This window comes from Misgurnus anguillicaudatus, chromosome 22, assembly GCF_027580225.2.
Source record: "Misgurnus anguillicaudatus chromosome 22, ASM2758022v2, whole genome shotgun sequence".
Classification (NCBI taxonomy): Eukaryota; Metazoa; Chordata; class Actinopteri; order Cypriniformes; family Cobitidae; genus Misgurnus; species Misgurnus anguillicaudatus.
The window spans coordinates 35,413,424-35,429,803 of NC_073358.2; the positions used below are offsets into that span (position 1 = coordinate 35,413,424).

The 16,380-nt window shown below is 37.1% G+C and overlaps 1 protein-coding gene across 2 annotated transcripts in view; it reads left to right on the top strand.

Annotated features, from left to right (window-relative positions):
• The first annotated feature begins 124 nt into the window (after nt 1-124).
• The window catches only part of ppp3cca (protein phosphatase 3, catalytic subunit, gamma isozyme, a), a 51,896-nt gene continuing 35,640 nt past the window's right edge, over nt 125-16,380 (top strand). For both annotated transcript variants that reach the window (XM_055199213.2, XM_055199214.2), the window contains exons 1-2: nt 125-856; nt 10,479-10,676. In XM_055199213.2, the coding sequence (XP_055055188.1) occupies nt 802-856; nt 10,479-10,676 (253 nt within the window). In that variant the 5' untranslated portion in view covers nt 125-801. The remainder of the gene's footprint in view (nt 857-10,478; nt 10,677-16,380) is intronic.

Here is a 16,380-nt window from a genome sequence, read left to right on the forward strand (position 1 = left end):
AACTAAGAATTTACATTATGTATGTAATGTAGCCATATGCTTCGCATGTATGTGTCAAACTGTACGCGCTCAAACTGTACGCGCTACGTCACGCCTACGTCAGCGCGTCGAGCGCCACAACTCCGCCATATTGCAGGAAATCCGTCTGAGGTTTACAGATTAGCGTTTAATCTGGCGCTGGGAACGACAGTGTGATTGGAAGTTACTGCCAGCCATATGGTTATCTTGAGTGGGCGGGTTCATCTCTCAATCGCTGGTTGTCACACGACAGGACATATGTTTATTAAGACAAATCGGAGCTCTTTTGGGCGCTATTATTATTTCCAGCACTCTTACGAGTGTGCTGAACTGGCGAGTTGACATTCTGACTCTGAAAAGTGCACAATCGGATTACCGTTCAAGATTGCGCACCAAACCCTAATCATCTCGTGTCGCTGGCTCGAAGAGATCTGAGGCTGATAACGTTACCCCAATGTCAATTGGGAAAAACCAAGATCGGACTGCATCGTAGCGGTACAGTATTTGGGCAAGGATTCGGTGATTGCGGAGAAAAGCGATCGAGTTTGTGTCTGCTGGCGATGGGCAGACTTTCATGTTATTATGCTGCCCTGTGACCCGTGTACCCAGCTGTTGTTCAGCGTCGACTAAATTAGCTATATTAAAGAATTAATCCTACAATTTTAACAGTTATCGGAGCCGTCACCTGGCTACTTCGCGAACCCTTGTTTGGACTGGCAGCGGCAAACACGGAGAATATTTGCTCGTTTACTGGCCAATAAATCCTGACTGAACTGTGAGAAGATGTCGACTAAAGAGCCGAAAGAAAAACTGTCGACCACTGAGCGACTCATTAAAAGTAAGTTTATTTCAGTTTGTGTGTCATATCACGAACCTCATCTCTGTGAATTTGCTGCAGACAGAAGGATGTCTAGACAGCGCGCGTGCCAGATAGTTACAGTATTTTTTTACCCAGTTGGTTTGAGGCATTTTGTATCCAGTGTGAATCATTTCAGCTCTTCCACTGCAGACCAAGGTTTGGTGAAGAAGACAATTAGTCTGAGATATAAGTTATTTGTAGTGACCTCTAGAATGCCCATCCTATTTTGTGTTTGACTTTCAGTCAGTGCAGCTTTCAGTCACTAAATTGAGTTATGAACATTGTAGCAAGTCTAATATGAGCCCCACTGAATTAACATACAGTTTTTTTGTCACATTGGTTTATATGATTTAACCATTTCTTTTCCCACGTGAATGCATGCAGTCCCAACGCCAGTTTTAGGTGCTCCTGTACTTATCAGTAGAGCATTGTGTTAGCACTACAAATATCATGGGTTTGATCCCAGCCAAGGTAACTTTTACTGATGTACAAAATGTACAGTTTGTCTGCACTGCAAAGTTGCTTTGGATACAAGTGTAATACATAAATGTAAATTTAAGTGATTTTCTTACCTGTCAAATGGTGTGTTTTGTAGTATATTGTGTCTGGATGAAATTATATTTTACTTGATTGAAGTTAAATCAGGTACCAGTGACATTTCTGATTTATAGATCTAAGATATCACTATTTCAGTCTACACAGCAAGTCAGAATCATTACGTTTTAAACATCAGTGTTATCTTTTGCCACCCTGAGGGAAACACAATATAGATGATCTACAATTGCCGTCTGCGTTTTTCTTTTATTGTGGGAGATTTTTAATGCATTTCTATGAGCCAGCCATAGCAACAGCTTTGAATGATTTGTGCTATGCAATATGTACAGAGTAAATTGGAGGAAAACAAGGAAGTACTACACATTACCTCTATCTGCTTTGGGAGCTTTGAGGCTTAGAAGATAGACTTCTCAAATTACATAATTTTACAATATTGTAGTGTTTAAACGCATTACATTACGTTATTTGTGCCATGGATCGAATTATTTTCAGATCTGCTAAAAAGAGGCTGAGGAAAAATAACATATTAAAAAAATGACAAGCATATGAAAATGGAAAAAAAACTAAGTTCTAACTAATCTAAGGTCTAACAGTAGTATTTAGGTACAGAAATAGAATCAAATGAATAACAACACTGTCTTCATTCGATACGTGAAATGTAATTATTTCTTTTGTCTTTACATAAACACAAGCAGAGTTTTTTAAGAGGAACTGCCACTTAAAGACCGGATAAGCATGGATCCATATACTGACCCACATCTGATTTCTTTCTAAATTGGTTGCATTCAACCTGTGGCATTTCCGGATAATTTTGCATGCATGTGTCCTGTAAGGCGCAGAGAGATTGTGCTTTTAAATGCACATGATCTCTGTGCATGTGCTTATGAGTGCTTGTCTATTTGCGTTTGTATGTGCAGAACACATCTGATGCTGGGTGCACAACCAAAAGATTTTTTTAAATGTATAAGATTTTCAAAATGTGATAGACCACAAACATGAGGATAAAAAATCCTAGATTTAACTGTTTTAGCCCACCACACACACACATTTTTAACCAGAGTCTTGACTGTAAACATAGGAGATCTCGCAAAATCTTGCGAGACTTCAGAACAAGCATGGCGGATGATTTGCAGGAAGAAATTTCATTGATAGTGTTTGGAATGATTTTCACAGAAAATTCAAGGAAAAAAAGCAAAGATGGGTCAAGTCATGGAGATAGCAGAAACATGGTCTATAGAGTTCACACTGCATCAATTTTACTTTGTGCTGTGCCATGACTTCTTCTGTCTTCCATAATCTCGCTTTCTGATTGGATATTGTTTTGTTTCACATGATAATCTCAAGGGCGTGCGCGTGTTTGTCCTTGGGGTTCCCCATACACATCAGGATTTCTGATTGTAAATATTAAACATGTTTAATATTTACAATTCGCGATTGGGGGCGGCTCTAAAGTTCTTCTGATCAGGTTCGGACACTTTTAACACACCTCACACCAAGGGAAAATCTGATAAGATAATCTGTAAACCCATCAAGATATTTGGGACATAGCTAGGATTCTCAGAAGGGGGGACATTGGCCCAAAATCAGCCCGATTATCTTTTGGTGTGTACCCAGCATTATTTAACATCTTCTTGCGCTCAAAATTGTTTAAAATCATTTGAATGTTAACATTCGCAAGGTTTAGAAACAAATGCAAATGATTAACTTATAGTTTTTTTTTCTGAAGCTTTGAGAGCTTATTATTAAAGAAATTATTATAATTTATGCGTGATTTCTTCTGCTTTCCAACAAAATAGTTTGTGTCTCTTAGGACTGGGTGGACCAGCTGTCAATCTGAGTGGGCCGGTGCCACCCTTATGTAGCCTTGCCACTGCTCTGTAGATGAGAAATGTTTGGTGGCTTGTTCTGTCCTGTTCAATCTATGTATGTTTTATATGTTGGTTAGACTGTACAGTGGGGCCGGACAATATATATCAATTACAGAAATATTCTAGATGTGCATATGGCAATAGTTTGCCATTACTGAATGAAGGTTCAAAAGACGAATGAGTGCTTGTGGTGCTCTGACATGAGGAAGATGATCAGTAATCAGAAACGTATATAAATATCAAATAGATTGTACAAACCTAATGCATTATCGTACCGCATAGCATTTATTGAATTGCCTAGCAAATTACCGTACATCGGACCCCCCCTCTTTATGTAACACTAATATTACCAATTTTTACACTAATATTACCAATTTTGAGTAAATGTCTCCAAAAATTAAAGAAATATAATCATTTTTTATAAATGTGTTATTGAGTTGGAAGGCAATTAAGTACAATTCTATAGACCTATTTTTAGGAACTATGTATTTTTATGCTTATAATTGATTTTGGCTCTGCCACAATGTTAAGTTTACCCAATAGGGTTAAACTGGGTAAACCTGACCAAATGACACTCAGTGTGACTTCCAAGATCTGTTTGTTTACCGTGTTGGGTATTTATTTATATTTGAGCTTCAGTTATTACCAAAGTATATTGTCACAGAAGCCACAAATCGATTACACACTTTTGTTTATTCTGCACCCATCAGTAAACATTTTTCAACACGCAATAGCAATGACAGTGAGAGGACTTTTCATTGTTCACCTCTGTGGTTTTAATGAAATATGTTATAGATACATGTTATTGGATGTCTTTTTTTTCAACACTACCAGAAAATGAGTTTGAGAAGATTGGGAAGCAAGCAACACACTAATAGCACATTAATAGGTCAACCGAGAGAGCTTATTTGCCTTTCAAATGTCAGTGTTTTGAGTGGACACTTCTAGTCTCCCTAGATGCATGCAGGGTTGGAAAAGCCCTGAATGAATCTGCATAGTGCAAATCTTGGTTTGCAGGTGAAACCTTTCCATGTTAACACTGCAATGCAAAACATTCGGTTCAGAACTGTGTCAAATGCAAACGTTGCAAAGATTGAGGATCTGCGTTTCAAACCCACCTCTGCATCTCAAACTCTCTCTGTTTCGAATCCACCAGCTATGAAAGAGATGCCACAGCAGTATGACCTCAGTGTGAATCGTTTGTATTTGCTGCCTATAATACTTGATGATTTAGTGGCATCTTTTGAACATCCGGTCAGGATTTGAAAGTATGAAGTCTCTAAATAAACAGACTCCTGGACCTGGAATCCCTGGCTAATAAAGGCTTTGACTAATCTGTTCTTAGTGCTCGTACCCAGCTCACATCCCTATATCCAGCCTGCACCGTGGTTCTTATGGTTTATTTATACTCATCAGGAGAGTACTGAGTATAGTTGCTTATGCCCTCAGGACAGTGAGCTCAAATTGAAGTTTTGCTTAGTAAGTCAGTCCACTTTAACTTGGGTGAGGTGGGATTTCTCACCTTTTCCCTTGTTCATATCATCTCCTTAGTATTTATATCTGTTTAGTGTAAAGATGTTAAAGAGCTGGGAGGTTAAAGTCGTTTTGAATTGGAAGTAGCGATGTGTTTCTTATTTTCCTCGTGGTGACCTATATCCCAGTAAAACTCCTCCTGAAATGGGCTGAACTTGAATTCGTCCATTGAGAACTGATTGGATTGTTTGAAGTTGGGTAATGTTGCTATTTTCAAATCGCTGCATCTCTTCCCGGACCCCACCCACCTGCCATACAAATATGACCGGAAATAAAGAAAGATTGTTCGAAGAGGTTTGGAATTTAAGATTGAGGCCAAATGAATTTTTTTTAAATAATGAAGCTCACAATAAGTCATTCGTAAAAAATACCACAAAAATCCAAAACAAATGACAGTTTTTCATTTCAATTTCATTGCGACTTTTAGTGTAGCCATGATTGGCTGCGTGAATTGAAAAAGATCTTGTCTTTAAACTCTGGTGCGCTTTTCTAAGATCAACTAAGATAAACATCCTTAGTTTGTATGTTGATGTTTTGTGCAATAAAAAACTTCAGCTATCATTTAAAATAACATTTCATAATGTAAATTCAAAAGTAGTTTGTTATTTAGTAACTGCTCTGTCGCTTAACTGGTTGATCACCCCCTGGTGGCTGGCTGCAGTACATGTCATAAACCCCGCCCTCTCCATGCAAACGAACGGGACTTGGCACTAAATAAAAAAAAATATGTACACTTACAATGAAATTTTCCAAAGATGGTTTTGGTCCTTTAAAGGAATTCTACTCATTTTCAATATTAAAATATGTTATTACCTGAACTAAGAATTGTTGATACATCCCTCTATCATCTGTGTGCATGCACGTAAGCGCTGGAGCGCGCTGCGACGCTTTGATAGCATTTAGCTTAGCCCCATTCATTCAATGGTACCATTTAGAGATAAAGTTAGAAGTGACCAAACACATCAACGTTTTTCCTATTTAAGACGAGTAGTTATACGAGCAAGTTTTGTGGTACAAAATAAAACGTAGCGCTTTTCTAAGCAGATTTAAAAGAGGAACTATATTTTATGGCGTAATAGCACTTTTGGGAGTACTTCGACTCGGCGCAGTAACACCCTCCCTCTACCATTATGAGAGGGAGAAGGGGAGCGGACTTTTCAGGCGAGTCGAAGTACTCCCAAAAGTGCTATTACGCCATAAAATATAGTTCCTCTTTTAAATCCGCTTAGAAAAGCACTACGTTTTATTTTGTACCACCAAACTTGCTCGTATAACTACTCGTCTTAAATAGGAAAAACATTGATGTGTTTGGTCACTTCTAACTTTATCTCTAAATGGTACCATTGAATGAATGGGGCTAAGCTAAATTCTATCGAAGCGTCGCACCGCGCTTCAGCGCTTACATGCACGCACACAGATGATAGAGGGATGTATCAAGAATTCTTAGTTAAGGGAATAACATATTTTAATATTGAAAATGAGTAGACTATTCCTTTAAGGTAGTTGTTATCACGCTGATATGTGTTCAATTATACATTTTTGTGATCAGTGTCATATAGCTATTAATTTAATGCTGTAGAAACGGGGTGTGTCGTTTTGATTGGCATGGTTGAATAGGGCGTGCGAGCGTTTGGGCGTAAGTTTGATATCGCGGCTCCATGGACGATTTCTTCTGCGCATGCCCTGGCTCCAAGCTGACGTTATTATGTAACATGGCAGCGCCCATGGCCGGACATTTTTGGCTTCAATTCTACAATGGAAGGAAGTAGGAGTGCACCGATAAATGCCTATATACACTATTAATACGTGGCCGATAACTATTCTGAATCGCACAGCCGATATTATTCACAGCTATTTCATGTGCTATGGCATTTGATCAGTAAGTCCTTATCGATCTGAAATCAGTGTTAGTTTGTGTCGTTTATAATATGCATTTGGAAAAGCAACACTTGTTAAGCATAATCATTATACATATTCTTTATTATCATGAAAATACTCGAAAAGGTTTGAAGAACAGCAATATAAATATATCCTTAATCCAATTCCTGGAGCTGCGTGTCATAGCTGCGTGTGTATGGTTCTTCGTCTACAGCGCATATTGAGTTTCTGCACGAGAGCGCCCTCTGGCTTTTGGATGTATCGGCATTTCACAGTAATTCATTGAGAACATAGCAAGCATCATTGGCCGATATATAACGGTGCACCCCTAGAAGGAAGCGACGTCTATGGTATAGACATTAACAATGCCACAGTTATGGGTTCCATACAATAACCTCACACAAACTGATCCTTGTGCAGTTCATTTTGAATGCACTGTAAGTCACTTTAGATAAAAGTGACAACTATGTATATTGGTGGTCCATTTATGTAAACATATTTACAACATAACACGCAGTAAGTATGATACTGTTCACTTATTGTCATATTGACTCAATTATTGGTGAATTCTCATCTCTCTTCTAGTCTCCAATGTGGCTATTTTGTTACAGGTGTCAGAAACCAGGCAAAAGCTGTTGTGCAACTTGCATTGTTTCCACTGTTAGTCACTGAAAGAAAAACAGCAGCTGCATAGCATTGGCTAATTTTACCAAATCTTTTATCCCATTGTCTTGAATTGACGTGTCAGTTGTTGCATGCTAGGTAAATCTTGAAGTACTAAAACGTATTGTGAAATTCACACGGAAAGATGTAGGGTAGTGCCTTGGCAGTTTCCATGCTCTGAAATGCTGGGAATATTTGTCTGTTAGTTGGAAAATATCGAAACATTTTGCTGATATTGTGAAAGTCCTATAGTTTTATTTAATTCCCGTAGGTTACAGTCAACATTAGGATTTAGGATGTTCTGCTTGATACTTCAACAACCTATTTATTTGATTTTATTAGCATACTGAGACTATTACTTCACAGTAGCTGATTCAATACAGACAGATCTTTGTTTGGCTCGGTTGGTTGTGGGATCCAGTGGCTTGATTTGCATCCATAATTGCAGGAACGGTTGAGGAACCAGACGTCATTCTGTGCAAGTAACAGAACCGACAGATTAACAAGAGTGTTGTCGAACTGTCCAAGTCTGCCTCGGTGCACCTTGCTAGAGAGCTGGTCAGTTCGTCTAAATGCCTTACGCATGTCTTCAGTTACATGTTTCCATAAAATTGCGATCAACCCCGACTCACTGAAGCATGTGGGGCTTGCGCTGGCTATCAATCAAGCGAATACTCGGAGCAGGAGGCCGAGCAGCCAAAACACGTTGTGACAGATGCATGCAAATGAGGTTGCGGTGAAAGCGACAGTCTCAGACACTTTTGTGATGGTCTACGGGGAAGACTGTGCCAACCCTAAGCAGCGACCTTGGCAATCTGCGCTGCTTCCTGTTTTCTTCACGGTGTTTGGAAACCTCATTCACGTCAGGGTCACAGACGAGCTAATCACTTTATATTCAGTAATGAACTCCTCAGAACATTTTACGGAGACGGACTAATATTAGCATGAAATTGAATGATGCTCTTGAGATTTTATTGTGATGTTCTTTAGATTGGATTTGCTCCATTAGTCACTTGTCAGCTTATGTTTTATGTACTATTATTATACCACCATCCGATCTGCAATGCAGGCTTAGATTTCAGATTAATCAAAGTTTCTGATCTGCAATTCCTGTTTCATTATTAAATAAATGAATCATAGCCCTCACTATAGCAACTGGAGGATTTGGTGGATCTAGATCACCAGGAAGTTCAGGGCAGGTTAGGGATTAATGCACGGCGTCTCAGGATCCTTTCGTGCCAGCGAACTTGGAGCTAAATCAATAGAATCCTCATGATACCATAACTTTTCTTATTAGCTTCAGCAACCGCAAATGTCACGATGCTCCAGAGAGAAGCAGAAACTCATAAAGAGCAGATATGAAAATACACCATCACCACGTCTTTATTGGTGAACCAAAGATGCATCTTGGGAAGTAAGAATCACAAAATGATGTGCAAATGTTAAGTGACTGTAACAAACGTGTATGGTGCGTTTCACAACAGTTTTGTGGTGCTTTAACTTATTTATGGATTGCTTTAACCACTTTCTAACTTTTGTTTTTTTTCCAGAAAAATATAAGCGTCTAAGCAAATAACTCTAAAAAATGTACTATTGTATGGTTCCATAAAGAACCTTTAACATTCACAGAACACACAAAGTTATTTTAAGTGGATACATATTCTGTACATGGGTCAGTGACAAAAACAGTTTGGCAAGATGAGAAATCCAAAAATCTTTTTAAAAAACTTGTTTTAAAAGCATGCATCAGGTATATTTTAATGCACATAGTGTATTTATGTTGATTTTATGCAATAAAAAGTGACATTTCCACAATTTTTATGAATGTTAAGACAAAGAATGAGAAATATTAAATATTTTATTCACCTTGATGACATGTAAGCGTAATAATCATCAAAAAAATTATCATTTTAAATATATAATTTTATTAGTTATTTCTAAATGTAAATTTTAATGCGCTTTTGTAATATTTGACCGGACATATGCTGAAAACAACTCTGTTTTCTAAATAATTTTAAATTTATGTAAAAAATCACTTGAAACTAGATGATTTTATTCCACATTTTTATGAATATATTTTCATTTTAAAATTGACATCAAATTGACACAGATCGGTTACACCACATTGAAATTTTTGCAATTATCCCCCAAATATTTTTTCAAAATGAAGTAAAACCAGACATTTTAGACTTGATCCTCAAAAAAGAGAATGTATGCAAGTAATCTGCAAATTTATTTTGAAATTTTAACCCTTTTATATTTAATTGAAGCATACGGACACAAAATAAATAACGTCACATCATTGATAATAAAAAGGTAGAAAAGAAATGGTTCTTTAACCAAATGGTTCTTTAAAGGGGCCATGGCATGAAAATCTGAAACTTTCCATGTTTAAGTGCTATAATTGGGTCCCCAGTACTTCTATCAACCTAGAAAATGTGAAAAAGATCAACCCAGTAACTTAGTTTTGGTAAACCATTCTCTTTAAGCACATGAAAAAATAGGTTGTTGAAATTTGGCTCTCCTTATGTTGTCATAAGGAGCTCTTATTATGAAAATACCACCCCTTAATCTGCACTATCCAACCACATCACTCTCATTAATGCAGAGAAAAGCACAATTGAGTTTTAATTGCAACAAACCACCATCATTGTGATCAGTGTTTGAATTTCATCAGCTCATTTGCATTTTAAAGGACACACCCAAAATGGCACATTTTTGCACACACCTACAAAGTGGCAATTTTAACATGTTATAATAAATTATTTATATGGTATTATGAGCTAAAACTTCACATTTGCGTCTGGGGACAGTAAAGATTGATTTGACATTTAAAAAAAGTCATGTGCCATGGCCCCTTTAAGGAATCAAAATTGGTTCTATGGCATCACTGTGAGTGAAGAACCATTTCCATTAGTAGAGAGCCTGTAGCACTTTTATTTGTTTATAATATTAATAATTGAACCCACACCCTTGACGTTTCAAGCATCATGTTCCACTGGATGAGCTACGGGAATCGTTCTTCATATATCTGTGAACATGACTTTGTAATAATAAGTCATTCATTTTTTTCAACTAATGATTTGCTATTCTCATACCTACAGCAGTGCCACTGCCCCCCCACCAGCGGCTGACAATAAAGGACCTTTTTGTGGATGGCAAGCCCAATACTGAGATACTGAAAAACCATTTGATCAAAGAAGGACGTGTGGAAGAAGACTGCGCACTGCGCATCATCAACGAGGGTGCCAACATCCTAAGGCAGGAGAAGTGCATGCTGGAGGTGGAAGCACCAATTACAGGTAAGAATGCAAAGCCTCGTCTTTAGTTGGGCTTGAGGGAGATCACAGTCTGCTTTGATATCAAAGAGCCATAAGGAGGTACAATCTGTATGGACCTTAAAATTATAGTTAGGGGATTTATTAGTTATTCTGTGCTGAATGGTGCAGTGCATACAAGTGTATATTGATGACTGCCTGCCATTGTTTCCCATACTGGGGACAGAGGCACATACGTTTATGACACAACATTCACAAATTCCTCCTTTTCTGGGTTTTCATCTCTGATGGCATAGCCCAGGCTTGTCTCCTCATCGGTTAGTTAATTTTATTGCACAACAACTATTTAGCATTTTAGCCAAACTAAAGTAATCACTCACTTCTAAGCCTGCTTTCAATGGCAGATATAGCCACTCTTGCCTGCCAGGGGGGCGTTCCCCTAAGTGGGTGACGTCACATGAAAACCAGCTTTGCTGACCATTTTTACAAATGATTTGGATATTTGATGGATTTTTTACAGGCAGTGATGTCATCGCCTATAATGCCCTACAAAGGCAAAAGGCAGTTTTGGTCGAAAATGAGTTATAGATATTTTTAAGAGAGTTAAGACCTCCTTTATCATGTGTATCTTGAGTTAATTTCATTTTTTTTGGGGGGGGGGGGTAAATAACTAAAAGTCACTAAAAAGTCTAAACTAAAAAGCTATTTTTCTAATTCAGTACTATGGCATAAAATAATGTGATCAAATAATGTGTGTTAGATGCTAAACAGTATTACCTCATTGAAACATTATTATTAAACATTATTATATCAAACATTAAAACATTATTAACTTATTACCTAATCCGTAAACATGATAAGCGAATCCTGACGCTGCAATCTCTCCATTTCATGGTCCTCCATACCGTCATTAAAGGAATATTCCATTTTCTTAAAAGAAAAATCCAGATAATTTACTCACCACCATGTCATCCAAAATGTTGATGTCTTTCTTTGTTCAGTCTAGAAGAAATTATGTTTTTTGAGGAAAACATTCCAGGATTTTTCTCATTTTAATGGACTTTAATAGAGCCCAACATTTAATACTTAACTCAACACTTAACAGTTTTTTTCAACGGAGTTTCAAAGGACTATAAATGATCCCAAACGAGGCATAAGGGTCTTATCTAGCGAAACGATTGTCATTTTTGACAAGAAAAATAAAAAAAATATGCTCTTTTAAACCACAACTTTTTGTCTAGGTCCGGTCCAGCGCGATCTAACGTAAATTCGTAGTGACGTAGGGAGGTCACGTGTTACATATATAAAACGCACATTTGCGGACCATTGTAAACAATAAACTGACACAAAGACATTAATTAATATCATTTGACAACCAACAACGTCGGAACAGTCCTCTTTCTCAACTCTTGTAAACACTGGGGCGGAGTTTCGCGTTCATCCTCTTGACGTCATGACGTATTGCGCGGGGTCACGCTATCGCATCATGACCGGATTTAGACGAGAAGTTGTGGTTTAAAATTGGATATTTTTAATTTTTCTTGTCAAAAATGACAATCGTTTCGCTAGATAAGACCCTTATGCCTCGTTTGGGATCGTTTATAGTCCTTTGAAACTCTGTTGAAAAAAAACTGTTAAGTGTTGAGTTAAGTATTAAATATTGGGCTCTATTAAAGTCCATTAAAATGAGAAAAATCCTGCAATGTTTTCCTCAAAAAACATACTTTCTTCTCGACTGAGCAAAGAAAGACATCAACATTTTGGATGACATGGTAGTGAGTAAATTATCTGGATTTTTCTTTTAAGAAAATGGAATATTCCTTTAAGCTTTGCTTTTGTTATCGTTATTAAGAAATCGCGACCCCTATGGTAAAAATCCTTCATATTGTGCCTTTAACTCTTTCACCGCCAGCGTTCTTTAAAAAAGTTGACAGCCAGCACCACATTTTTTATGATTTCACAAATGTTTAATGCCTTCCAGAAAATGTTCTTCTTTAAAATATATAAACATACAATATATCAAATAAAAGAACAGACCCTCTGCTTTCAAACTAAAAAAAGTTTCATCCCACCTTCACTTGTTTTCTTTTTATCACCTCTCAAATATGGGTAGGTTTCTTCAAAACTACCAAACATTTTGATAATAGGATTTTTGTGAAGGACTTTTGATAGAGATCAGATTCGGAGCGACCCTCGAAACATACACCAAGTTTGAACTGTTTGCCCTAAGGCAGGGGTCGGCAAGTAACTTTGGCCGCGGGCCAATATTTTTTTTAGCCAGTAGATGGCGGGCCAACTGTTGTTGGCACACTTACGTCTTATTTTGAATTAGCCTAGTATAGGCCAACCCAATATCACGCAAATACGTGACTATTTCACGTATGGACCAACGTGAAAATGACACGTTTTGCCCGCGTTTGAACGTGAGCATGTCACGTTTCCTTTTTGTGTCACTTTCACGTTTTGGTTACTCAACTTTGTTGTCCTAATTTCTTACCATTGTCGCTTCGGTTTAGGGTTAGATTTACATAAAATGACATCCTTACCTAAACAAACTGATATAGGGTTGTATAGGCTATCTGATCTTTTGTCAAGAAACATTGTCTTTATTTCCTATTTAAAAGACGAAAGACGGCATTAAAAATTGTTAAAAACATGGTAATGTGTCTGTTTATCATTCGTTCTATCGTTTTTTTTTTCAAATTAAAAACAAAAATGAAAAAATTAACCACCACGGGTTTTCTGATTGTGTGCTCAGATAAAAAAATTAATTACTGGATAAGACATTTTTTTTATTTAACTCCTTTATAGGCATAATATATCAATGAAATCATTTTAAACAGATCAAGTACTATAGTGGTAATATTACAGGCATTTATGCTCTCATGAAATACTCTTACAGTCCGACTTTTGAACTATTCCTTTTTTATTAATATTTAACCGGGACACACACACATACACACCTAAGGTTTAAGGAGGTCTCCGCTGGACTGTTTTTGTCCAGCTCCGACAAGGTTCTATTCATAGATTCATTTGTGTTCACCCGCTTTATTTCCCGACCTGACGGGTCCGCAAAACTTAACGTCACGTTTCGTTTCCAGAATCTCACATTCAAATGTCTCTAACGAAAAGAGACAGATAATTTTAAATGTTATACAAAAATTGTGTTCATAAAAATATTATTTTAACATTGTATTCATTGTATTTATAATGAAATATAAATAATAAATTAAATAGGACAAAGCCTCTCACTCAAATTTCTCACCATCATAAACCGAGTTGGTTGCGGAGTTGCTGTTCAAATTGCTGAACATCCTCCTTTGCCAAATTTATAACGTTTTAAACGGAGGTAAAGATCAAAGAACTATGCGTTAGGAAAATTAATAATGGCTTTATTTTAATAGACATGTAAAACCATATTTTGGCGGATTACTTTCATTTTTTTAACGAATTTACCTGCCCATTTAGTCTTAATAATTAACGGTAAACGAACTTGACTTGCTGTTTTCGAAGGCAGGTCGAACCTTAGGTCGGGCGCTCGAGCCCCAAGTTCAAGTAGCAGAAAACAACAGTATTCCTTTCAAATCTACTTTAAAAGTGTATTAGTTAAAATATTATTGCAGTAAAAGAGTTTATTTTTATCATATTTTGTAGTGGTTTCTAAAAGCCAGCAATTACTTTTCAGTAATTTGCAATGTCACGGAGTTTAACGTCTTCACGCGTGATGAATTGACATGATTTACGAGGTAAATTTGCAAATGATTCATGAAGTCATAGCTCTGCAATTATTTGATCGATTGTGTTTTAGAACTATGCTCAAACTCTAATGACAGTTATGATCGCGGATGCGCTGGTAGAGAAAGAGAACGAGAAAAAGCGGCCCGTTAAGATAGCTATTATACGCATTTTTTTCAGGACATTCTTGCTATTTGTCAGTGTAGCAATAAATAATAATAATAATAATAATATACGCGAATAAATAATAATGAAAAAAGTTCAAAAGTCGGACTGTAAGCGAATGAGACTTACAGGAAAGCATGGTTGCTATTCAAACCCTTATTAAAACCCTTATTAAAATGTAATCTGTTAGTACCTAATCTGTTTAAATTTATTTCCTTGTTATATGTCTGCTAAGGTGTTCAATTAAAATTTGTCCGAACCCGTTTTCATTCATTTTTTTATTTTTGATCTGAGCGCACATTCAGAAAACGAGTCGTTTGATTTTAGTTCAGGATATAAATAATAGAAAAACAAGTCGTTTTGTTTTATTTTCTTTTTGGTTTTGATTTGAAAAAACGAATGAAGGAATGATACACGGGGACATTTTTGTAAACTGTTATTGTAAAATAAAAAAGTCTGATTAAAAAAAAATTAAAAAACGGACTTCAAATTAATCCGGCGGGCCAGAAAATATTGCTGGCGGGCCACTTTTGGCCCGCGGGCCGCCAGTTGCCGACCCCTGCCCTAAGGGAATACTTCCGTATTTTATAACTTAGGTAAGAGCGCCACCTTGTGGATAATAGCAGAAATACGGATTGCCGGAAAAACTCGTCATTGGCAGGGAAGCGTTTTCTCTTAATTGACAAGTTAACTCGTCAATGGCGGTGAAAGAGTTAAGTGTACCGGCCAGCAAGTCTGCATTTTTAGGACTGTTCATTTCATTGCACTACAGTGCTCTTAAATAGAAACCATCAGAATGCACTGCAAAAGTTAGTGAGCATTGGTTACTCACTGTTTTCACCAACTATGTTACATGGTAATCGTGTCATCAGTATGTTTATAGGATCAAGTCGCTTGTTAGTGGTGATATTTTGTTTACACAAAAGCGATTGACAGCATAGGGAACAAGGGAGCAGAATGAAACGCAGCCTGCTGTTAGTTTTTACTGACAGACACTGTGGATCAGTGGAGCACAGATGCTGCACCAAAATGGTCATTGGTCACTGGAGAGAATTTGCATGATAGGAAATGTTTACTCTTTGGCTTGTTTTTCCTCTTTTGTTTGACAAATATATTAATAAGAGTGACTGAAAATCATATCAGGGAAATGTACAGATTGCACAGCAGAATAATTATTATACGTCCGAGTAATCTTGAATTTGTTAGGACCTTATCAGTGACAAACCACTTTCTCATTTATGAGAATGAAGATGTCACGCTTCAAGGTTTAATTGTGGACGGCATTGTGTGCTTCGTGCCACAGTATTGTTTAAGGGTTGATGAATTGTCCTTTATCAGAGCTCATCTGTCCTCCATAGATATCACGCCTGTGAGCAAGAATTAATAGATGTCACAAACCCCTCTGGCTGCAGATACATTCTGTTTTATAAATGGATCCAGGCTCTGTATTTTCAGATATAGTGTCGGTGTTGCTAAGTGACGGAGCGGTCTTGTACATGTGGCCGTTGCTGGCTAGATGATGCAGGTAGAATAGATTTAAGTGAAATGCTTGGTCTCAGCCCAGTTCTCTATGCTCATCTATAGCAATTTTTACCCAGACAGGCTGCTTGATATTGAAGAACTTGCTGAATAAAATACAATACATTATATGATGTATGATACGATAATGCTTTAAGTTTTAATCAATTTGAGCTTAAAAAAATATTTTAAACACCTGCAAATTATGTTAACAACATACAGCACTGTGCAAAAGTCTTAGGCCACCATCACCAGCTTTGTTGTTTGCAAAGTTTTAATCTCCATCCATATTTATTTTTCACTCTTTTTT